The sequence below is a fragment of the Piliocolobus tephrosceles genome, chromosome 4, assembly GCF_002776525.5.
Source record: "Piliocolobus tephrosceles isolate RC106 chromosome 4, ASM277652v3, whole genome shotgun sequence".
NCBI lineage: Eukaryota > Metazoa > Chordata > Mammalia > Primates > Cercopithecidae > Piliocolobus > Piliocolobus tephrosceles.
Window position 1 is genome coordinate 36,523,389 of NC_045437.1, and position 25,932 is coordinate 36,549,320.

Here is a 25,932-nt window from a genome sequence, read left to right on the forward strand (position 1 = left end):
GTCTCTGAGGATCTTTTACATTTCTGTCATGTCAGTTGTAACATCTCCTTTTCCTTTTCTGGTTTTGTTTATTTGGATCTTCTCTCTTTTTTCTTGGTTAGTTTAGCTAGCAGTTTATAAATTTTCTGTATCTTTTTTAAGAAAAAGATGAATTTTTTAAGCGCATGCCTGTAATCCCAGCACTTTGGGAGGCGGAGGCGGGCAGGTCACGAGGTCAGGAGTTCAGATGAGCCTGACCAACATGGTGAAAGCTCATCTCTACTAAACATACAAAAATTAGCAGGGCGCTGTGGCATGTGCCTGTAATCCCAGCTACTCAGGAGCCTGAGGCGGGAGAATTGCTTGAACCAGGGAGGTGGGGGTTGCAGTGAGCCAAGATTGCACCACTGCACTCCAGCCTGAGTGACAGAGCGAGACTCCATCTCAAAACAAACAAACAAACAAACAAAACAAAACAAAAAACCCCAACTTTCATTGATCTTTTGCGTTTTTAAAAAAATCTCTATTTCGTTTAATTCTTCTCTGATCATTATTGTCTTTCCTTCCACTGATTTTAGGTTTGGTTTGTTTTTGCTTGTCTAGTTCCCTGAGGTAGATGATTAGGTTGTTAAAGTCTCTCCCTTTTTGATGTAGGCATTTATTTCTATAATCTTACCTTTTAGCACTGTTTTTGCTGTGTCCCACAGGTTTTGGTATTTTGTATTCTTATTTTCACTTGTTTCAAGAAATTTTTTTATTTCCTTCATAATTTCTTCATAGATCCAGTAGTCATTCAGGAGCAAGTTGTTTAATTTCTGTGTATTTGTACAGTTTCCAAAGTTCCTCTTGTTGCTGATTTCTAGTTTTACTCCACTGTGGTCAGAAAAGATACTTGATATAATTTCAGTTTTCAAACATTTGTTGAGACTTGTTTTGTGTCCTCTATCCTGGAGGATGTTCCATGTACTGATGAGAAGAATGTGTGTTCTACCACTATTGGATAAAATGTTGTGCAAATGTTTGTTAGGTGCATTTTATCTAATGTGCAGTTTGTTTAATTAATTAAAAACAAAAACGGGGTCTTACTCTCTTGCCCAGGCTGCAGTGCAGTGGTGCTATCACTGCTCACTGCAACCTCAACCTTTTGGGCTCAAGCAGTCCTGCCACCTCAGCCTCCTAAGTAGGTGGGACACAGGCACATACCACTATGTCCAGCTAATTTTTTTTTTTTTTTTTTGAGACAGGGTCTCACTCTGTCACCCAGACTGAGTGCAGTGGTGTGATCTTGGCTCATTGCAACCACTGCCTCTGGGGTTCAAGTGATTCTCCCACCTCTGCCTCATAAGTAGCTGGGCTTACGGGCATGTGCCACTTACCTGGCTAATTTTTGTATTTTTAGTAGAGTCAGGGTTTCACCATGTTGGCCAGGCTGATCCAAACTCCTGAACTCAAGTGATCTGCCAGCCTCAGCCTCCCAAGGTGCTGGGATTACAGGCATGAGTCACTGTGCCTGGCCTAATTTTTTTTTCGTTTTTTGTTTTTAGTAGAGAAGGATCTTGCTATAATGCCCAGGCTGGTCTCAGATTCCTGGGTTCAAGTGATACTCCTGCCTTGGCCACCCAAAATGCTGAGATTAATTATAGGCTTGAGCCGCTGCACCCAATCTAAAGTTAGTTTAAATCCAGTGTTTCCTTGTTGATTTTCTGTCTAGATGATCATTCTAGTGCTGATAGTTGGGTGTTGAAGTACCCAACTATTATTATATTGAAATGTGTTTCTCCTTTTAGATCTGATACTAGCTTTATGTATCTGGGTGTTCTGGTGTTGGATGCATATATACTTAGAATTATTATACCCTTTTGCCGAAATAATCTTTTTATCATTAGTTATTGGCCTTCTTTGTCTCTTTTTACAGTTTTTGATGTAAAGTCTGTTTTATCTGATAGAAGTGTAGTTTCTCCTGCTCTTTCTTGGTTAAGTTGAGTTTCTTGAGGCAGCATACAGTTGGCTTATGGGTTTTCTTCTTTTCAATTCACTAAGCCAGTTTGTATCTTTTAAGTAAAAACTTTAATCTGTTTACATTTAAGGTTATTATTGATATGTGAGGACTTTTTCTTATGATCTTATTAATTGTGTTTTGGTTCTTTTATAAATCCTTTCTTTCTTTCTTTTTCATTGTTTATGATTGTGGTTTGGTGGTTTTCTGTGGTGGCAACATTTGAGTCTTTTTCTTTGTGTGTTTGCCGTTTTAGTGGTTTTTATATTTTCATGGTTGTTATTTATTTTATTTCATTTTATTTTTGAGACAGAGTCTCACTCTGTCACTCAGGCTGGAGTGCAGTGGTGCGATCTTGGCTCACCGCAACCTCCGCCTCCCAGGTTCAAGCGATTCTCCTGTCTCAGCCTCCCAAGTAACTGGGATTACTGGCACCCACCACCACACCTGGCTAACTTTTGTATTTTTAGTAGGGACAGAGTTTCACCATTTTGGCCAGGCTGGTCTCGAACTCCTGACCTCGTGTTCTGCCTGCCTTGGCCTCCCAAAGTGCTGGGATTATAGGCGTGAGCCACCACACCCAGCCCATAGTTGTCATTCTTTTGCCTCCAGGTGTAGGACTCTTTTGAACATTTCTTGTAGGCCTGGCCTAGTGGTGATGAATTCCCTGCTTTTGTTTGCCTGAGAAAGACTTTATTTCTCCTTCATTATAACTGCTGAGTGTACTAGTCTTGGGTGGCATTTTTTTTTTTTTTTTCCTTTCAGCACTTTGACAATATCATTTCATTTTCCTTTGGCCTATAAGGCTTGTGCTGAGGAATCCACTGTTAAGTCTGTTGGGTGTGATCTTATATGTGACTAGACTTTTTTTTTGCTATTATTAGAATTTCCTCTTTGACTTTTGACAATCTGACTATAATGTGCCACTAAAAAGACCTTTTTGGGTTGTATCTATATGGGAATCTCCTACCTTCTTGTATCTGGATGTCTCCTGTTAGACTTGAGGAAGTTTTCAACGATTTTTGTATTAAATAGGTTTTCTATGCCATTGATCTCTTCACCTCTTGGAACACCCAAAATTCAAATATTTGGTTGCTTTATGGTGTCCCATACATTATATAGGCTTTCTTTCTTTTTTGTTCTTTCCTTTTTTTTTTGTCTAATTGGGCTGTTTGGAAAGATCTGTCTTCAAGTTCTGAAATTCTTTCTTGTGCTTGATCTAGTCTCTTGTTGAAGCTTTCAATTGTATTTTTTATTTCATTTATTGAATTCTTCTAAGATTTTGTTTGTTTTTATAATTTATTTATCTTTTGTGAATTCTCATTCATATCCTGAATTGTTTTTTCTGGTTTCTTTGCATTGTTTATCTGTGTTCTCTTGTATATCACTAAGCTTCTTTTAGGTTACAATTTTGAATTGTTTTTCAGACATTTCATATTTTCTTTTCATTGGAATCTGGTAGTGGAAAATTATTGTGTCCCCTTGGAGGTGTCACTTTTCCTTGCTTTTTCATGTTTCTTGTGTTCTTATATTGTTATCTGTGCAACTTGTGTAACAGTTACTTCTTCTAGTTTTTTGGATTGGCTTTCATAGAGGAATACTTTTTCCTGTAGATGTATCTATGGTGTTGGTTGGATAGGGCACTTCAGCATTGATTCTGGATATTTGTAGTAGTGTAGTCTCCATATGACTTCTTTGGCTTTAAACCCTGTCAGTGGTGTCTGTGTTTTCCTCAGAGGCTTAGGTGAATTTGTTAGTGGAGGCTGTGGTGAGGATTTATTAGGTTTAGCAATGCTAGGTGGGCCAGTCTTCTGGCCCCAGTGGTGGCAATGGTGGCTGAATGTCCCTGTTCTTGGACCCTTGCACACAATACATGGGCACTGGTGTTAGTAGGTTCTGACTTGCTGACATTTGGGCCTCCAGGTGGCTTTTTCAGGTGCCAGTAGCGGCAGTGGTGAGTTGAGTGGGTGGGCCAGTCCTTGGGCCCCTGAGCATTGTGCATGGTGTTGGTGATGGCAGTATAAGTGGCAGGGCAACACCTGGGCTTCCAGGTAGCACAGACTAATGTTAGTGGTGGCTGCGAGAGACTGGGCAGCCTGGTCTTCAGACTCCCAGGTGGTGCACATGGGTAGGTGCCAGGTTTGGTGGTGGTGGCAGGCTGAGCAACCTTGTCCTCCGGCCCCTAGGAGGTGTAGATACATACAAGCAGTGGTAGACTGGGCAGGGTGATCCCCCAGGCCTTTAGACGGCATGCTTAGGCACTGACAGTAGGTTTTCTGGGTCTGTTGTTAGGCTGTCTGGTAGTACACACTCCTGCTTGGAGTGACCAGTGGGGCACAGCAATCCCTAGGCTATGTGGTAGGATGGTGTGGTAGGGCACTTGGCTGGGGTGACATTGTCAGGTCTAGGGTGGTGTGGTAGGGCACTCGGGGTGACAGTGTCAGGCATTTTGGGGCTGTCATCAGGTCCCCCTGTTGGTCCAAATGGGTATAGACTGTGGTAGGTGGGATGGGGGCAATTCCTAGGCCTTCAGATGGCGTGCTAGGGTGCGGCAGGCATTCTGGGGCTGTTTGGTCTCTTTATGTGCGTGTGCCTGAGGTGACTGATGGTGCAGGGGAATCCACAGGCCCCTGAGCAGTGTGATAGAGAGCACTGGGATTGCTGGTGCCAGGCCTTGTGAGACTATCCTTAAGGCCTCTGATGTTGTGCACAGATGGAGGCTGTGTTGGGCAGGGCTGGGTGATCCCCATGTCCTGGGTAGTGTCCTTGGGTGGTGGTTGCAGCAGCAGTAGTAGGCAGGGAGAGCCTATCCTCAGGGCATGTGGACATGAACAGCTCTGCTAAGGGGAAGGCGCCGTGACAGTGGTGGTGAGGGAGATTGATGCCAGTGGCAGCCATCTCAGGCAGATACATCTCAATCTCTGCAGAGCACATGCTTTGTTTCCACTTCCCCTATTCCCTGTGGCATTGGCTGCATTGGCTGGGGTGAGCCTGTCCTCAAGGCACATGTACCACAGTCCTACTGTTGTGGGTGACAGGGTTGCTGTCTGTGGTACCTGCCCCAGGCAGGTGATTCTTAGGCTCTGGTCCCTGGCTGCAGCGGCAGGCAGGGAGAGCCTGCCCTCAGGGCATGTGCTGGTGTGCTGGGGCCTTGCTGCTGGGGGTGGTGGGTGGGCAAGGTTACTCTCAGTGGCAATGACCTGAGGCAGGTGGGTTTGGGCTCTAGGGAGTGTGCACTTTGGCCCCCTTTGTCCTAGAGGCAGCATCCACAGAGCTCTCCATTGTCCTTTCTTCAGTGTACTGGATGCTGTGTGATCTAGAGTGCTGGGGATATTGCTACTATGCTGGGTCTAACTGGTGTCATGTGCTACAACCCTCCCAGTGGATGTGAGGGGATGTCATTGTGCCTCCAGGGATGTTGAGATGCAGGTACTGTTTGGCCCCAGAACAGAAAGCAGACTGGTGGGGTCTGGGCTCTCAAATCCGTGCCATGCTGCAGGTGCTTGGGTTTCCAGGTGTGTGTGGAACCTATTGTGAGCTTCCTCTTTAGAAGCTTGTTTTTACCAGCCTCAACTTGTCAGGGCTAAGGGGCTGTGCTATGGCTAGGATTGCAGGTATCTACAGGGAGAATCTGGATGCTGGGGATCTTTTACTCACCTTTTCCCCACACTGAGGAGCCCCGTAGGACTCCCAGCTGGTCCTGGCTGGGCTGTGTGCCTTGCTTTCTTCTTCTTCAGTGCCTCCCATTTCTCTGCTGAATTCCAGCATTCTCTCTTTGATGCTGTATTTGAAGTGTGATTACTCATTAAGCTTTTCTTTATAGAGGAGATAAGTGTCTGGTGCTTCTAGTTAACCATCTTGAAGTCCCCCATAAGCTTTCTTTTATCAATTCATCTAGAGCTGATATTGTTAAGTGCCTTTCTCCAGGATTGTCTTCAATTCTTTTTCTTTTCAACATGAAAGCACTTCTCTGCCATTTATTTTTAAATTACATGACTAAGGTGGAGAAGGCAGGTTCAGGATACCTCAGAATGCTTGGACATTTTAGTGGGAGATATCTCCATTAGCGGACCTTAGTCATGGAAGTTAGAAGAGTTTTCAAATGTTTTATTTATTTTTGAATAGTACATGTAGTCATTCTGATACCCAGCCATTCCAAAAAAATGGCACTTATTATTTGGAGATGAAATATATTAGTCATGTCTTTTTACTGGTGAATACTTTTTCTTAAGAACTTAAAATATTTAATTTTTATTAAAATAACTGTTTTGGGTTTATTTTTGTTTTCTTAAGTAAAAGAAAACTGTTAACTTAAGGTTCTAATAATAGATATAACTAAAAAATTGAATGATTTGAAGTACATTTTATTTCTTTCCATATTCTAAATATTTACAGAAGCTTTTATCTAATAGAAACTTCTTAACATTGGCTTCTGCCCTTTCGACGTATCCCCATCATTTTTGGAGTACTTTCTTACATTTTGGCACAGCAAGATGTTCCAGGGTCATCTTGTATTTTCCCTGACTTGATCCTACCTATTTTTCTAGTGATCCGTGGCTTCATTCAACAGGGAAGTCAATTTAGAAATTAAGATTTGGTACTCTGGATATATTCATTGCTGTTGGGTGCCATTGCTTCTAGCCTCAAAAGACAAAGCTAGGAGGGAGATAAACCAATCTAAAAATTAAAATATGTAAAAAATTATGAGTTCATTTGGATACATCTAATTCTAATACAACTTTCTAGCTTTTCCCGTTCCATATTCGTAATTCACTTCTCCAACAGTGAAGAACGTGGCTTTTAACGTGATAATTATATTTACTCATTTGTTCAGTGTTACAGTACATGGAAAGTAGTTTCAGAATTGCTACACCCAAAGCTCTTGTTGTGGTATGAATTCTAAGATGGCTCCTAAGAGTCCCGGCACTTCTCCTTGAATGTAGTTGTGAACTATAAGTATAATGGGCTAGTCACTCCTATGGTTACATTATATGACACGATGGACTTTAAGAAAAGAAGATTGCCTTCAGTGGATCCAGCCTCATCAGGTGAGCACTTAAAAGCAGTTGGGCTCTTCTTGGCAAAAGGTATTCTAAGTGTAGGAGGGACTTGGTGTCAGGAAGATTCTCTGCTGCTGGTTTTGAAGATGAAATCAGAACTTGTGAGTGACGAATTTGAATATATAGGCAAGGAGATTTCTAAGCAAAATGTTGAAGTTGCTGGCTGGTTTCTTCTTGCTTCTTATAGTGAAATATGAGAAAACCAAGGGAAGTTTTGTTAAAAGGGAACGAAGACTAGATGATTTAGTGAATTTTTAGCCTATTGAGATGACAAAGGATGCTAACATACAGCAATAACTTCTGAAAGCATGGTGTGGAGAAAGCCAGAGACGTGGCTGTATAATAACTTCAAAAGGTGAGAGTATTCAGTCACATTGGACTCTTCCAAGAAATTAAGGGTGTGCCTCATAGATCTTCTTAGCCAAACTAGGTGATGTCTCGGAAGCTTAAGAGTATTGCTCCTTAATCAGTTAAACAACAGCTATAGATAAAAAACAGGTTGTTCTGCAAAGATTTGTGGGCATGGCTTTTATCGTTACTCAATATGTTTGTTTTTTACAGAATTGCATTAATTTTCTGTTGCTCTGTAACAAATTACCAAAAACCAGGGACTTAGTACACCCCCAATTTATTACCTAGCAGCTATTTAGGTCAGAAGTCTGGCACAATGTGGCTACAGTTCTCTGCTGAGGGTCTCACAGACTGAAATGAGGATGTTAGTAAGACTGCACTCTACTAGGTCAGCATTCCTAGTGCATTCCTTGCCACGTAGATCCCTCTGTCTTCAAGGTCAGCAAAGGAGAATCTTTCTCATGTTGCTTCTAGTGGAGATTGCACATAGTGTCTAGAAAGCTAAGAGTAGCCCCAGCTGACAGGCAGCAAGCAAATAGAGATCACAGTTCTACAACCACAAGGAACTTGTATTCTGCCAGCAACCAGAATAAACTTGGAAGCAGATTCTTTCCCAGAACCTCTAGAAAATAGTACAGTCCTACTAACATCCTGATTTCAGTCTGTGAGATCCTGAGCAGAGAATCTAGCTACATTGTGCCAGGCTTCTGACCTATGCAGCTGTTAGGTAATAAATCAGAGATGTACTCAGTCCCTAGGTTTTTGGTAATTTGTTACAGAGCAATGGAAAACTAATGCAGTTCTGTAAAAACCAAACATATTAAGTAAGGATGAAAGTCCTTGAGGAGTTGTTAGGGATTGTGATCAAACAAAGAGCAGGAGTTAGCTTTTGGGTAGGAGGAGGAAATACTTTTTTTTTTTTTGAGATGGAGTCTCACTCTGTCATGCAGTGGCACGATCTCTGCTCACTGCAACCTCCGCCTCCTGGGTTTGAGCGATTCTCCTCCTTCAGCCTCCCAGGTAGCTGGGATTACAGGCGCCCACCACTATACCTGGCTAATTTTTGGATTTTTATTAGAGACAGGGTTTCATCATGTTGGCCAGGCTGGTCTCAAACTCCTGACCTCAAATGATGCACCTGCCTCGGCCTCCCAAAGTGCTGGGATTGCAGGTGTGAGCCACCGCACCCGGCCAGAGTACTTTTACACTGGAAATGGAAGGGATAAGAATGAGCTCATATGCAGCTATATTTACAAGTGATACCCTGAGATAGGAAATGAATAATGCCACCATCTATTAGCAGAATCATTTCCTAGTTTTGTATTGGGAGATACTGGGATAGGGCCTTCAGCAGAATTGTAAAGACGTAGAATAGCTTTTGATGGTTGTAAGAGAAACATTACTGGAAGAATTATGGAAGTATTATGGGCTATGAAATGTAAATTTGTAGAAACAATCATTCTGCATGTTCATATCCTATTCTTGAGTCTTATTCAGGAGCCTAGGTATTTGGATGGACTATAGTGACTGCAGGGGAGAACAGGGGGAGGTTATTTTGGAATAAAAGCACTTCATTGTAGATTCAACAAAAGGACATTCAGGATTCTGCTGAGAGAGTGGTTAAAGTTTAGGATATTGAAAATTTAAAAATTAAAAAAACTGCAAGATAGGAGGTTGTGTGGCCAGTAAGTGGAATATCTAGAGCCTGAAACATATTTGGTGATAAATATTTGTTAAATCAGTAAATATTGAGAGTTCAGGATTTTAGAAGCATATTATGACCATTCATGGTAGTGGCAGAATTAGCCATAGTTGGCACTGCTGAAATATCTTTTTTTTTTTTTGAGACGGAGTCTTGCTCTATGGCCTGGGCTGGAGTGCAGTGGCCGGATCTCAGCTCACTGCAAGCTCTGCCTCCCAGGTTTACGCCATTCTCCTGCCTCAGCCTCCCGTGTAGCTGGGACTACAGACGCCTGCCACCATGCCCAGTTAGTTTTTTGTATTTTTTAGTAGAGACGGGGTTTCACCATGTTAGTCAGGATGGCCTCGATCTCCTGACCTCGTGATCCGCCCGTCTCGGCCTCCCAAAGTGCTGGAATTATAGGCTTGAGCCACTGCGCCCGGCCAATGCTGAAATATCTTGTAACAAGTCATCAGAATTGAGTAGGCCAAGGAAGATTGAATTTGTTTTTGAGGTATTCAAATGGATATTAAAATTACTCAAGAATTAGACTTGGACTTTAGAATCCTTGGTTTATGCAAGCAAATGACTAAGAGTGTGTTGGGGTTGGCAAACCATGGCCTTGGGGCAAATCCAGCCACCACCCTGTTTTTGTAAATAAAAGTTTTATTGGAACATAGACACATCCATTAATTTACTATTCCCTGTGGCTCCCTTTGAATTGCAGTGGTAGAGCTGAGTAATTGCAGCAGTGAGCATGTGGCCCACAAAGCCTAAAATGTGGTCTGATGCTTTAGAAAAAATGTGTGCAAATTCCTGTATTTAAGATATGAATATTCTCCCCAGCGAAATGTATTCACACAAAATTTTGTTGACCATTTCAGGAGATCTGATAATTCCTGAAAGCTGGTGATTGGAATCTAGTTAAGAACTTTTGGACCTGAGTTCCCAGTATATTCCCTGCTGTTTTCCGCTGCATTTTGTCTCTTCTTAGGGGTAGGCTTTGTTAGCTCATCATGCCAAAGACATGGGTACTTTATTTTGTGGGTCATGGAGCCCCAAATCATTCAGTAACTACAGATGGCACTGTTACAAAGGGAGCTGTTTTTGTAACTCTTGTCATTGGGGCAGCCACAAGAGTACAGGCAGATTATCGGCAATCTCAATCTCTCTCTCTCTCTCTCTCTCTCTTCTCTCTCTCTCTTTCTGTGTGTGTGTGTGTGTTTTTTTTTTTATGTTGAAAAGATATATATATATATATTTAGAATTGGGCAGCTGGACTCAGTTTAGATGATCCCAATTTTGTTGGCAACATCCAAAGCGTCGTAATCAGGAGCTAGTCGAACATATGCCTTTATCTCTCCATCAGGCCGAATCAGGGTGTTGACCTTGGCCACATCAATGTCATAGAGCTTCTTCACAGCCTGTTTAATCTGGTGCTTGTTGGCTTTAACATCCACAATGAACACAAGTGTGTTGTTGTCTTCTATCTTCTTCATGGCAGACTCAGTGGTCAGCGGAAACTTGATGATAGCATAGTGGTCAAGCTTGTTTCTCCTGGGGGCGCTCTTCCGAGGATATTTGGGCTGCCTCCGGAGTCGCAGCGTCTTGGGCCGCCGGAAGGTGGGTGACGTGCGGATCTTCTTTTTTTTGTGGCTGTGGACACCTTTCAACACTGCTTTCTTGGCCTTTAAAGCCTTCGCTTTGGCTTCGGCTTTAGGAGGGGCAGGAGCTTCCTTCTTCGCTTTCGGCGCCATCTTGTGTGTGTGTGTGTTTTGAGGAAACCGGAAACCAGTGTTGGTCATGGATAATTAATGTCCTCTCTCAAAGTATAGCATATTATGAGAAATAGTTGCTTAATTCTTTCTTCTAGGCTATTTCTAGTTAAGGCTGTTAAATAAAGGAAGAGATATTTTTCAGGAGTGCCTATGTTTAGATAAGGGAAGAAGAGAGAAAAAGTAGTTTATTTGATGAAAAAGTGTTTAGTCACTAACTGTTCTTTAATAGGTGTCTCTTTAAAAGTTTTTCCACTAATGTTAGTCATAGTACTGAATCTGTTTAGATCCATTTAAGAATCCTTAGTTGAACTTCATTTTGTTATGACTAATTTTGGTCACTGTTTTAACACAAGGGCACTTAACATTCCCATTGCCTTTGTCATGCTCCTGTCTTTACAAATAAGAAACAACATTCACAGTCTTGTAGATTTTTTCCGTTTAATCTACTATCTGTGTTCTTATTCTGGGTACTTAACAGCGAAGGTGACCACATGTCCTTTTATCCTAATGGGAGGTGAAACCAGCTGGACTTTCTGGGTTGAGTTGGGGACTTGGAGAACTTTTCTGTCTAGCTAAAGGATTGTAAGTGCAACAATCAGCGCTTGTGTCTAGCTAAAGATTTGTAAACGCACCAGTCAGCACTCTGTAAAAACGGACCAATCAGCACTCTGTAAAATGGACCAATCGGCAGGATGTGGGTGGGGCCAAATAAGGGAGTAAAAGCTGGCTACCGGAGCCAGCAGTGGCAACGCGCTAGGTTCCACCTCCACAATGTGGGTGCTTTGTTCTTTGGCTCTTCACAATAAATCTTGCTGCTGCTCACTCTTTGGGTCTGCACTACCTTTATAAAGAGCTGTAATACTCACTGGGAAGGTCTGCAAGGTCTGCAGCTTCACTCCTGAAGTCAGGGAGACCGCGAACCCACCGGAAGGAAGAAACAACTCCAGATGCGCCACCTTTAAGAGACAGTCACTGCGAAGGTCTGCGGCTTCACTCCTGAAGTCAGCGAGACAACGAACCCACCAGAAGGAGGAAACTCTGGACATATCTGAACGTCTGAGGAACAAACTCTGGACACACCATCTTTGAGAACTGTAACACTCACTGCTGAGGGTCCCTGACTTCATGCTTGAAGTCAGCAAGACCAAGAACCCACCGGAAGGAACCAATTCTGGACACGCTAATGTCTTCTGCAATAGGGGTGATTTTCTTTTATTAAAAAATAACCTTTCTATTCCAAGATGATATTTCAACTCTAAGCAATAAATATCAGTAAAAGATCTGCTTTCTGGGGTCTGCCTTTAAGACCTGCATGGGTTGAGTGAGTTGTTGGGTTGCTGTTTAGACAAAGTACAAGAAGTATGGTTCTAAGGTTGGAATTGAGTAGCAGCCGTCTGTAGAATTCTTGAGTCTGGGAATGAGGAGAGGAAGCTGGTAAACTAGGAACTGACTGGGAGATAAGCAGGCTGTGCATTGGACTAAGAGACTAGGCAGAGATGTCAGTGGAGATGGAGCTTAGTTATCGGTGGAGAAGAATGAGAGTGCAGTGTAGTGTACAAGATTGGGGAAGACAAGGTAGTTTAGAATCTAAGTCCTCAAGTCTGGGCATGTCTTGGATTATTGGAATGTTTCTTTTATTGCAAATCATGTACTGTTTTCCTGGCTCAGAGGCAGATATCTAATGGGGCAAAATCAGACCAGATCCCTGTTAGCTGCTAGTGACTAGAAATTGTTTTCTTTCTTTTCTTTCACTCTTCTTCTTTCCCTCCCTTCCTCCCTCCCTGCCTTCTTCTTTCCCTCCCTCCCTCTCACCCCCTCCCTCCATCTTCCCTTCATCTTCCTCCCTCTTCCTTCCCTTTTCCCTTCCCTTCCCTCTTCCCTTTCCTTTCCTTCTGCATGCAATCTGGCCTTTGGCCCAAATTTATCTATACTGAGAACTGTGAGGGAGTACAATGAGCTATTTCTTTGCCCTAAAGTTGTTTGCCCTTGATAATAGGTATTTTCTTTTTCTCTTTTTTTTTAAAATTCTTTTTTCTTAAGCGTAGGCTGACAAATTTCTGCTTTCAAAAGAGATTAATGGGACCCTTTCAAAAGAGATTAATGGTACCCTTGGAAATCCTTTGGATTTAAATCATTTTACTTTTTAGTACTTTGGTTGCACAAATTTTTTTATTTATTTGGTATTTGGTAAATACCAAAATACCATTTGGTAAAGTATTTGGTATTTGAATTAAATGAATATTAATGATGTACCTTGGTTTTTTGGTTTTGAAGTATATTCCTATGCTTGTGCCGATTGTATGGGAAAACTAGGCTAATAGTGTAAATAGAATTGCTTGGTCTGGTGTTGAGTGGAACTTGCCTAGAATGAAATTTTGAGAAATGCTCATTTAGAGATAGTGTTGTAGTGATAGGTAAGTTCTTCTTCCATCCAGAGTTCTACTGTACCTTTGGAATGACAGTGATGTACAATGATGTCTTTCTTTCCACTCTGTCTCAATCAGTAAGAACTGGATATTACTTTAATTTAGCCACTGTTTTGTTCTAAAAAGTAAACATTAGAAAAATGAACCTGAAAGGAGTCTTAGGGAGTCTGATCTCACCATATTCATATGGTGTGGCAGGTATTTAAAGAGGGGAGGCATCACTAAAGCTATTTATAAACCTGAGCTTTTCAAAGTTTTCATAAAGTTTTAACAATTTAAATATCCATACTGCTTCTAGGTATTCAATAAATAAAATTGCATATGTTGTGCTTTCCATAAATGAAAATGCTCAAATGCATCTCAAACCAAGATGGTATTTCCACATCATGCCTATTTAAAAGCAAATATAATAAATACTATTCCTGGTCATAAAACCAGGTAAACCCCCCTACCCCGTTCAGAAGGCAGCAATATCTAGTTTCCCTACACCTATTAATGAGTGCTTTTCTGTTAAAAATCAGAATATGGAAAAAAGGTCAGTTTTTTCCCTTACTCACCACTGAGAAACAAGCCTAATCCTCTAAATGTTTTTTAAAAATTTCCTTGCAATGTTACTTCCAGACAACTGAGTGGGTGAAGAAATAAAAGTGATAAGGAAAGCATTTTCATCCTGTACATCTTCCTCCAGCCCCTAAAATTCTCGTCTGACATTTTGTGACATGTATAGTGGTGTCAGCATTTCTTCAAATATAGCTCCCTTCACGTTGGATCCTCTCAGGTTGGCTTCTTGAAGATGATCACACCCAGACAGATCACAGTTCTCTAAATCAGTTCCTGCCAGAGTTGCTACTCTGAGGTTACAGTTCTTCAACTTTGCATTTTTTAAGGTAGCTGCTCTCAGATTAATTCCTGTCGTCTGACTTCCTTCCATATCCACACCTTTCAGATTAGCACCTTCTAAATTGGCTTTAAGACCAGAAGGATCCTCAAAATTACAGTTTCAGAGATGTTCCTTCTGCATTAGAACAGGGCATCTTGACTTCCTGGAGATTTGCACAGTCAAGCACTGATCCGGAGAGATCAGCTCATTCAAGATTTGCACAGCAAAGATTTACATGTGCAAGACTGCAGGAGCTTAAATTGACCATTTTGAGGTTAATGTATTGAAGGTCCCAACGAGAAAGATCAGAACCACTGAAGTTCAAACTCTGGCATCACAGTTCTGACTTGGTTGGAGTTGCTACCAGAAATCGGACAAATTCCTTTTGGGATATTGGTGAATGATCCTCTGGTGGTTGAGAATTCTTTATTGCCATTTCTAGGTGTTCAATCAATGAGTCAATACCAAACAATCTTGCTGCTTCTAACACACCCAGTAAATTAATGCCATCATTTACAATGAGCTGTCCATGATGCAGGTAGTTCAAAATGGGTTCAAAGTACTCAGGACTTCGGTCAATTAAGAAAGCTCCTCTATGATCTTGCTTATTTCCTCAGACACCTCTGTCCTTAAGCATGTGGGCCAGCATACTGTCAGGTTCTTTATTCACTAAAGTGCTCCATGTAGTTGTAAAGTACCGCCCTCCTACATTTAATGTTAGCCAGTCTGTGTGGAATCCTAACAATCCTTCAGGAGGCTTAGAATCTGTCTGAAGATCAATAAGTGGCTCTTCTTCACACACAAATAAAACATCATCATCCCTGATCAAAGCAATATTATCAATCAGTCCACCTTTCTCTTTATACACACTGGTGTCTTTTATGCCGAGTTTACTGCTAGCTACAGAAAGCAAATCAAATAAAGTTCCATATACAGCAACCACCTTTCCGTTCTTGGGGCTGCCGTTCAGGAACAGGGTCACCCGCCTCATTTCGCTGCCCCGCTGGGTCCTGACTGAGCCACCATCGTCCCACCTGGTCCTCCTCCCACCTTTTTCTCCTCCCGCCTTTCCCTTCCCTCCACCCACTCGGATTCACCTCCCTTTGCCACCTTCCTGCCCTTGGGGGCGCACCACAGACACACACACTCTGTCCCACACCCAGGGCTTGACCAGTCATCCTACATATTAAATATTAAATATTTCTTACATATTAGCAAACGTAAATTTAAATTTGGTAGGGTGTTTTCCAACTTTTTTTCTTTTTAAAAATGGTTTTGACTATTCTAATTTCTTTACTTTTTCATGTAAATTTTAGAATCACCCTGTCTGTATCTACAAATAATCTTGTTAGAATTATTTTGTGGATACATTCTTTTTGTACGTATTTATGGGGTACATGTGATATTTTGATGTATGTAGAGAATATGTAATCAAGTTCAAATATTTGAGGTATCCTTCACCTTGAACATTTATTGTTTCTATGTGTTGGGAAGATTTCTAGTTTTCCCTTCTAGCTATTTTAGAATACACAAGACATTGTCATTAATTGTAGTCACCCTACTGTGCTATCAAACATGAGAACTTATTCTTTCTAACTGTGTGTTCGAACCTATCAACTGACTTCTCTTTATCTTCTCCCCTCCCCTACACTTCTTAGACACTGGTAACTATCATTCTAGTCTCTCTACTTCCATAAGATCACCCTGTTGGAATTTTCTTTGGAATTATTTTGAGTCTAAAGATCAATTTGGAGAATTGAAGTTTTCACTGTTTTGAGGTTTCTGATTTATCAGCACAGTATATCTCCCCACTTATTTAGGCCTTCTGTTTCTTTCACATACATTTTATAGTGTATCAACATAGGGATCCTGATTATATTAGATTTATACCTAAGCATTTTGTTTTTTTTGAGTTATTGCAAATAGGACTGTTTAAAATAGTTTTTGGTTTCTAACTGTTCATTAGTAGTGCATAGAAATTTTATTGCTTTTTTTGAAATTTTTAAAAAATAGATTCCTTGGGATTTTCTACATAAATGGTCATTGTGTCTTGCAATGAATGTTTTATTTCTCCTTTTACAATCTGAATGCCTTTTATTTATTTATTTTTTTTCTAGCCTTATTGTACTTACTAGGACTTCCAGATTGACATTGAATGTGAATGTGTGGTGGTTTAGGTATCTTTGCTTAAAACCTGACTTTTAGAGACAATATTTGGTCTTTTACCATTAAATACATTGTTAAACTGCACGTTTTTTTGTATGTACCTATTATGGACTGAAAGTTTGTATCCCTCAAAAATTTATATATTGAAGCCATCACCTGCAATGTTATAGTATTAGGAGGTGGGGGCCTTTGGGAGGTAATTAGTTTAGGTGAGGTCATAAGGGTGGATTCTCTATGATGCGATTAGTGCCCTTCAGAGCCTCCACTCTCCTGACTGTATGAAGATACAGGAGAAGGTGGCCCATCTGCAAGCCGGGAAGAGATCCTTCACCAACTTCCAGAATTATGAGAAATAAATATATGGTGGTTAAGCCACCCAGTCTGTGGTCTTTTGTTATAGCAGCCCTAGCTGACTAAGACAATATGCTTTATCAAATTGAGTAAGTTCTTTTCTATCACTGATTGGCTGAGAGTTTTTATCATGAATGGATGTTGAGTTTTGTCGAATGCGTTTTCTGAGTTTTTTTTATCTTATTCTGTTAATGTGGTTAATTACATTGATTTTGATTGTTAAACCAGACTTGTATTCTTGGAACAAAGCTTTCTTGGTTGCAATGTACTATTCCTTTTACATACTAGTTTAATATTTTTTCAAAGATCTTAGCTTTTATGTTGATGAGGGATGTTGTTTTGTAGCTTTCTTATGTCATATTGTACTTGAGTTTAGTATCAGAGTAATTCTAGCTTTGTAAAATGAATTTGGAAGTGTACCGTCCAATTCTCTTTTGGGGAAACTGTTGTGAAAAAGTGGTGTTATGTCTTCCTTAAATGTTTGGTAGCGTTTGCCAGTATAGCAAACTGGGCTGGGGTTTTCTTTTCTGTTTTTGAAAGCTTTTAACTATGAATTCAGTATATTTAGTGGATATAGGACTATTCGAATTATTCCTTCCTCTAAGTTACCAAATTTATGTGCATAAGATTATTATAATAGTAATATTTCTTTGGGGTCAGTAGTGATATATCTCCTAATTTTCCCTGAATTGGTTGGTTATTTGTGTCTTCTCTCTTTCCTTTTCTTGTTCTGGATAAAAGTTTATCAACTTTATTGATTTATTTCCTTCTACTTGCCTTCTTTTTCTAATGTTTTAAGATGGATGCTTTATTAATTTGAGACTTTTCTTATTTTCTAATAGAAATGCTCTAAGCGTTTCTTTAACTGTGTCCTACAACGTTGAGATGTTATATTTTCATTTTTATTCAGTTCACTTGGGATTACCTTTTTGACCTATGGGTTATTAGTGTGATGTTTAAATATACAAATATTTGAGACTTTTTTCTTATTGGCTTCTAATGTAATTCTCTTATGATCTAGAAACATACTTTAAAAAAAATTAAAAACAACAAAAAATTTCTGGCCTCAAGTGACCCTCCCACCTTGGCAGCCTCCCGAAGTACATCCCTAGGCATGAGCCATCACACCCAGCCCTTGGAAACATATTTTGAATAATTTTAATTTTTGAAATATCTGATGAAGTGTGTTTCGTGACTTAGAATATGATTTTAGTGCATATTTTGTGTGCACTTGTAAGGAATGTGTACTCACTTGTCAACACTTAGCGCTGCTGCCTAGTCAAAGTTACTGTCGATCTTTGCATGACTCATATTAACATCTTCGCAGTTGGACCTATAGATTCTTTTTTTTTTTCTTTTTTCAACAGGCTTTCCTTCACTGAGCAGCCCTATGGATTCTTTTTGTTTGTTTGTTTAAACAGGCCTTCACTGAGCAGCCAGAATATTTTTTAAAAAGCATTTAGTGTCTAGCCTGTGCAGCATAGCAGAAACCACATCTCTACAAGAAATAAAAAATCAGCTGGGTGTAGTGATGCTTGCCTTGTAGTCCCAGCTACTTGGGAGGCTGAGGTGGGTGGATCTCTTGAATTCAGGAGGTTGAGGCTGCAGTGAGCTGTGGTGGTCACACCACAGCACTTGAGCCTCAGCAACAAAGTGAGACTCTCATCTGTAAACAAACAAACCCCCCTCAAAAAAAACTTAATAAAATTATTTATTTTGGTATAATTTTAAACTTACAGAATAGCTGTAAGTTAAAAGGGGTATAAAGCTTCTTTATACGGCCGGGCGCGGTGGCTCAAGCCTGTAATCCCAGCACTTTGGGAGGCCGAGACGGGCGGATCACGAGGTCAGGAGATCGAGACCATCCTGGCTAACACTGTGAAACCCCCTCTCTACTAAAAAATACAAAAAACTAGCCGGGCGAGGTGGCGGGCGCCTGTAGTCCCAGCTACTCCGGAGGCTGAGGCAGGAGAATGGCGTAAACCCGGGAGGCGGAGCTTGCAGTGAGCTGAGATCCGGCCACTGCACTCCAGCCTGGGCGACAGAGCAAGACTCCGTCTCAAAAAAAAAAAAAAAGCTTCTTTATACTTCTTTTTCAGGTTTACCAATTGCTAACATTTTGTCTCATTGCTTTATTTTCACCTTACCCCTTCCTTCCTTTTCCCTCCTCCATTCCTCCCTCGACTAATACAGACTAACCCACCTTCCTATCCTGCCTGTATATACACTCTCATATATATATATATGTATATGCATATACATATACATATAAATCACATATATGTGTGTTTAATTTTCAACTTTTGAAAGTAAGTTGTAAATGTCATGCTCTTTTACTCCTAAATTCTTCAGTGAGGTTTCCCTAATAACATTACATTTTCATACATAGTCATAATTTTCTTTTTAAGAGACAGGGTCTTGCTTTGATGCCCAGGCTGGATTAGAATCCCTGGGCTCAAGCAGTCCTTCTGCCTCAGCCTCCCTAGTAGCTGGGACTACCAGGCACAAGTTACCATGCCTGGTGGATAGCCATGAATTTAACACTGATAAAATACTATTATCTAAATCATTTTCCATATTCATGCTTCACTGATTATCTCAACAGTCTCTCTAATGATTTTTTCACCAGTTGCAGGCTCTGATCAAGATCACACATTGTGTATAATCATCGTATCTGTTGTCTCCTTTAATTGGTAATGGCTTCTCTGCATTATTTGGTCTTTATTTTTCCTTGACATTTTATGAGGACTGCAGGTCAGTGATTTGATAAAATGTAGAATTTGATTTTACCTCATAGTTTGAATCAGGTTATGCACTTTTAGAAGGACTGTGACAGAAATGATATTGTGTCCTCATTTCTTCGTCATACCAGGAAGTATGTGATGTCAGTTTCAGTTTGTCCTTGCGTTGGTGATGTTAACCTAGATCACTTGTTTAAGGTGGTGTCTACCAGGTTTTTCCACTATAAAGTTACTGTGTTCTCATTGCAATTATTAAGTAATTTGCAGGGAGATTTTGAGACTTTGTAAATAATCGTTTTCAAACTTTCCTCCACAGTTTTAGCATCTATTGATTCTTTCCTGAATCAGTTATTACTGATTGCAAAATGCTGATCTTTTAACTCTATCATTCATTTTATGTTTATCAGTAGCATTCTACTAAAAGGAAGAGCTTTCTTTGTTTGTATATTTATTATATTAGTATACACTCAATGGTTCTTGTCTTAGTCAATGGTTTATAATTCGTTACTATCATTATTTATCTTGATGCCCTAACTATTACAGATTTAGCCAGCAGAAGGCTCTTCAACATGTGCTTTATCCTTTTAACATGTGTCCATCATCTTTGTAGTACTTTTTTTTTTTTAATACAACAAAATGTTCCACGTTCATCTTGCTCCTTTCCTATCCCATCTCTGTAATCAATAATTTTTGCAAGAAGCCCTGGTTCCTTTTAGGAGGAGGTGACTGTTAGATACCAGGATCTCTGTGTTAGTTTTGCTGGAGCACATTACTTCTAGACATTCTTAACATACAGAACTAGAGAATAACTAACACATATATACATATATAACAATTTTATCTACCTAGTAAAAATCATGAGTTCACACTGTTACCCTTAATTTCTATTTAATTTCACTTTTGTAACTATCTTCTCCAACAGGGCTAACCCTTACTCCAATTATCCCCAATACATTTCCTTCTTGGCTTAGTTCTTCATTATATTAGAGGCAGTTTCAGAATTGCTAATGTATACCACTGCAAAAAAGAAACAAAAGTATTAATTAGAATTCAATATTTATTTACAGTTCTTTTGGTCTTAGACTGAGAATATGTACTAGGTTCCTAGGGCTATTTTAACTAATTACTACAAACTTGGTGGTTTAAAACAACAGAAATTTATTCTTTTACTATTACAGAGGCCAGAAGGCCAAAATCAAGGTGTTGGCAAGATCATGGTCTTTCCAATGGCTGTAGGCAAGAATGACCTTTCTTGCCCGTTTCAGCTTCTGGTAACTTGGGGTATTCCTTGGCTTGTGGCTATATAACTCCATTCTCTGTCTCTGTCTTTACATAGCCTTCTCTTTGTGTCTTCTCTTTTTTTTAAATTTCATTTTAATTTTTTTTTCTTGAGACAGGATCTCATTGTGTTGCCCAGACTGGTGTGTAGTGGAGTGATCTCAGCTCACTGCAGTATCCATCTCCTGGGCTCAAGCCATCCTCCACCTCAGCCTCCCAAATAACTGGGACTACAGGCACCTGCCACCACACCTGGCTAATTTTTGTGTTTTTTGTAGAGATGGGGTTTAGCCATGTTGCCTAGGCTGGTCTCTAACTGAGCTCAAGTGATCTGCCTGCCTTGGCCTCCCAAAGTGTTGAGATTACAGGTGTGAGCCACCATGCCCAGTTGTCTTCTATCTCTTATAAGGACATTTAGATTTATCTCTATCTTCTGTCTCTTATAAGGACATTGGATTTAGAGCCTGCACAGAATCACGTATAGATTTCTTTGTTTCTGTTTTTGAGACAGGGTCTTGCTGTCTTGCTCATGCTGAAGTGCAGTGGTGTGATAATGGCTCACTGCAGCCTCAACCTCTTGGGCCCAAGAGAACCTCCCCTCTCAGCCTTTCGAGTAGCTGTGATAGCCTTTTGAGTAGCTGTGACTACCATTGTGTGCCACCATGCCTGGATAATTTTTTTTTCTTTTTTTTTTTTTGTAGAGATGGGGTTTTGTCATGTTGCCCAGGCTGGTCTCGAACTCCTGAGCTCAAGCAATCTGCCTATCTTGGCCTCCCAAAGAGCTGGGATTACTGGCATGAGGCACCGCACCCAGCCGAGATTCTTAATTATATCTGCAAATACCCTTTCCAAAAATAAGGTCATGTTTACATGTTCTTGGGATTAGAATATGGACATATCTTTTTGGGAGCCATCAACCCACTTATAGGGTAGATAGTTTTCTGGGATATTACCTTCTGTTTATTCTTTCAGTATATGTGTTATTCATTTTAAATGTAAGGTTGATTTGTTCCTGTTTATATTCAGCTTTTGGTTGTCCCATCCTTATTTTTTTGTGTGAATATGTAAAATGCTAACACTGTTCCAAAAGTCAAAAAATGAATAAAGAACCACAAACTATGATGGCTATTATTAAGGAAACGCACAGGTACTAAGGTAAGGAAAGAACAATCTCATGGGCCATGTTTACCTACATAGAGGACCAGGGAATACTTATTTGAGCAAGTGGCATATAAACTGAGATTGAAATAATGAGAAGGAGCCAGTCGTGGGAAAGTGGAAAAAAGAGCTTTCCAGCATATGGGAAAGCATATAAGAAGGCCCTGATATGGAGCAGAGCTGAGCGTATTGGAGGAACTGAAAGGAAGGAAGTGGCTGGTACGTGTTGGTCATGAGGGAACACAAAATAAGTGAAGTTGCAGGGAATGTGGAGCCAGAAAATAAAATTCGTTGTGGACTGTGTATGTTAGAGTTCCCTAGAGGGACAGAACTAATGGAATATACATATAGGGAAGTTTATCAAGTATTAACTGGCACGATTGCAAAGTTCCGCAATAGGCCATCTGCATGCTGAGGAGCAAGGAAGCTAGTCTGTGTGCCAAAGCTGAAGAACTTGGAGTCTGATGTTCGGGGGCAGGAAGCATCCAGCATGGCAGAAAGATGTAGGCTGGGAGGCTAGGCCAGTCTCTCATGTCACATTTTTCTGCCTGCTTATATTCTAACCGAACTGGCAGCTGATTAGATTGTGCCCACCCAGATTAAGGGTGGGTCTGCCTTTCCCAGCCCACTGACTCAAATGTTGATCTCTGTTGGCAGCACCCCCACAGACACACTGAGGATCAATACTTTGTATCCTTCACTCCAATCAAGTTGACATTCAGTATTAACCATCACACTGTGTAAGAGGTTATAAAGCCAGCAAAAGGTTATATGCAGTGAAGTGGCATTTTAATTTAATTAAATTGATCAGTTTATTTATTTTGAGATGGTGTCTGACCCTGTCACCTAGGCTGGAGTACACTGGTGCAGTTATAGCTCACTGTAACCTCCAACTCTTAGGTTCGAGTGATCCTTCCACTTTAGTCCCCTAATAGCTGAAACTATAGATGTCTACCCTGCACTCAGCTAAGTTTTTATTTTTATTTTTTGTTGAGACAGGATCTCACTCTGTTGCCCAGGCTGATCTCAAACTGTGGACCTTAAGTGATTGTTCTGCCTCAGCCTCCCAAAGTGCTGGGATTATAGTTATGAGCCACTGTGCCGACATTATGGCATATTTAGAACTACACACACATACACACACACACACACACACACACAATGTATTTTCTTTCCATTAACTTTTATTTTAACTTCTAGCGTACATGTGCAAGATATGCAGATTTGTTATATAGGTAAATGTGTGCCATGGTGATTTGCTGCACAGATCAACCCGTCACCTAGGTATTAACCCCAGCATCCATTAGCTGTTCTTCCTGATGTTCTCCCTCCCTCCACCCTGCGCCCCCGAGAGGCCCCAGTTCGTGTTGTTCCTCTGACAATGTGTCCATGTGTTCTCATATTCTCATCCTTCAGCTCCCACTTAAAAGTGAGAACATGCGGTGTTTGGTGTTCTGTTCCTGCATTAGAACTATATTTTTAAAGGATTATGCTGATTGCTATGTAGAGCGCATGAAGTAAAATGAAAGCAGAGGTGAGTGCAGTGGCTCACTCCTATAATCCCAGCACTTTGGGAGGCGAGGCGAGTGGATCACTTGATCCCAGGAGTTTAAAACCAGCCCGGGCAACATGGTGAGACCCTGTCTCTACAAAAAATATAAAAATTAGCCAGGCATGGTGGCTCATTGCTGTAATCCCAGTCGCTTGGGAGGCTGAGACAGGAGGATCACTTGAGCCCAGGAGGCCAAGGCTACAGTAAGCTGTGAACACACCACTGCACCCCAGTTTGGGTGACAGAGTGAGACCCTGTCTCAAGAAAACAAAAAAAAAAAAAAAAAAAAAAAGGAAAAAGCAGAGAGATTAATAGCAAACCTGTTACAGTACCCATTAACTGATGTAGAAGCATGAGAGAATGTTGTGAGAGAATAAGTGATAATGATGAAAAAGAAAAGTGAATAGATTTTAGAAAGTGAATAGAAATAGAATATACTTTGGACAGAATTGACAGGAATAGCTGGTGAATTGAATCTGTGTAGATAGAAGGTTTTAGGGCTATGGTTATGGGAATATTTAAGAACAACTCCCACATTTTTAGCTTGAACTACTAGGAAAGAAACTGATAGAAAATAAAGTGGACAGAAAGAATCAAGATTTTCCCTTGTACCTATTATGTTCCAGATGCCTGTGATAAACAGATGGAAATGTCGAGTAGATAGTTGGATGTGCAAGCGTTGAGTTCAGGGGTGGAAAATGAGATCTCAGACTTGCCATCTAGTCCTTCCAGGTATTGGTTCAATTCATGCCTCCAACATGGCTAAGAGTCTCCACCTCCCCTCATTTGTATTCTGTAAACATAAACAGAATGGCAGGCCTTGGCCAGATACTGTTTGAGGCATTGTAGACAACTTTGGCTGAAGATGATCTCCAGACCCTTGTATCTTTCCAGAGAGTTATTGTTATTTTTCTTGTAAGTCATTTAAACGTGTACATTTTACTTCTTTAATCATAGTTTTATTTTGAAGTGTGTCAGAGTAAGAGATACTGCAATTATTATACTAAAAAGGACCAGGCTCTTTTCTGTCCCACATAAATCTGACTTGCTGTATGAGACCACTCTAGCTGAGTTTGCTGCCTAAGGGAATTAGGCATTTGTGTATATGTGTGTGTTTATGTTTGCTATGTACTCTAGTTGATTTGGTGTATATGTCAGTTTATATATACCAGCATCACATTGTTTTAATTATAGCATTTTTATATTCTCTATACCTAGCGGGGCTAATTTTCCCCAATCACTTAAAATATATTCTTCCTTTTCTCACATACATATTTTTACAGAGACATTGTAGAATCAAGGTTGTTGACACATTTTTAGGAAATACGGATTTCCCTCCCAATCTCTTGCCTTCACCTTGCTTATTTGTAAATGCTTTCCATTCTTGATTGTCTTCCACTCAAGAAAGGAGTTACGATCTTTGAAGAAGGACCTGTCTTTCTTATTATGGCTTTACCTTTCTTTTTTTTTCCCCCTAAAGAAAGGATGTCATTTTCCTCTCCATTTCCCACCTTATTAAGCACTTGTTACATACAAGCACTGAGTTAATTCCTGAGTTGGGCACGGGGTGGTACACAAAGAGCTAAAGCAAAATAAACAAAGCATGTTATGAGAGAAAATTGGGATAAAATAATATAGGTTTATAATTAAAATGGTACACTTTTGGGGGAACTAAGAATTTTTACATTTAAAAATGACATATCAGTTTCTAGTCAGTTTATTTTTTACCTTTCTAAAACATCTTTTTTTCCCCCTTTGTCTTTATTTTTAAGGGTCATACAGCAATGCTTCATACTGGCTCATGGCATCCCAAAATAAAGGGAGAATTTATGACTTGCTCAAATGATGCGTGAGTATTGTTGATAATTCATCTAATACATTCATATCTTTAGGTATTTAACATTTGTATTGTTACAATCTTGACAGTAAAGTAGTAAGTGGAATATTAGGAATTCTGACGTTATATATTCTTTTTTTTAGAGGGAGTCTTGCCCTGTTGCCCAGGCTGGAGTGCAGTGGTATAGTCTTGGCTCACTGCAACCTCCACCTCCTGGGTTCAAGTGATTCTCCTGCCTCAGCCTCTCAAGTAGCTGAGATTACAAATGCCCACCACCACACCTGGCTAATTTTTGTATTTTAGTAGAGATGGGGTTTCACCATATTGGTCAGATTGGTCTCGAACTCCTGACCTCAAATGATCTGCCTGCTTCAGCCTCCCAAAGTGCTGAGATTACAGGCGTGAACCACCGCGCCCAGCCTATATTATTCTTGTTCTTTACTTTGATTTTATCTGATAGTGTAGTAGTTGATTAAACAAAAATGGACACTGTGAAAGCGAGAGTAGTATAAATTCCTGTAGAGTTTATTAAGGTTGGATCAGATTGATACTATTAAGTGTACTCAAAGGGCTTTGAAGTTGTGACTAATTATTACTTTTTATAATAAAGACTTATTTCCATCTGAGTCTAATAGCTAACATAAGCTTATTGACTCAGATTGATTTTGAAAGGAATAACCAAGGAAATTGATTAAATT

At 40.2% G+C, this 25,932-nt stretch overlaps 1 protein-coding gene and 2 pseudogenes across 3 annotated transcripts in view; 1 reads left to right on the forward strand and 2 right to left on the reverse strand.

Annotated features, from left to right (window-relative positions):
- LOC111545504 (WD repeat-containing protein 70) overlaps positions 1-25,277 on the forward strand; it is a 135,537-nt gene extending 110,260 nt beyond the window's left edge. For both annotated transcript variants that reach the window (XM_026455964.1, XM_026455965.1), the window contains exon 9: positions 25,170-25,277. In XM_026455964.1, coding sequence (XP_026311749.1) covers positions 25,170-25,250 — 81 coding nt within the window. In that variant the 3' untranslated portion in view covers positions 25,251-25,277. The remainder of the gene's footprint in view (positions 1-25,169) is intronic.
- On the reverse strand, positions 10,291-10,824 carry LOC111545507 (annotated as a pseudogene). The gene has a single exon (XR_002732483.2). The product of XR_002732483.2 is annotated as a 60S ribosomal protein L23a pseudogene (transcript).
- On the reverse strand, positions 13,963-15,142 carry LOC111545553 (annotated as a pseudogene).
- Positions 25,278-25,932: the final 655 nt, after the last annotated feature.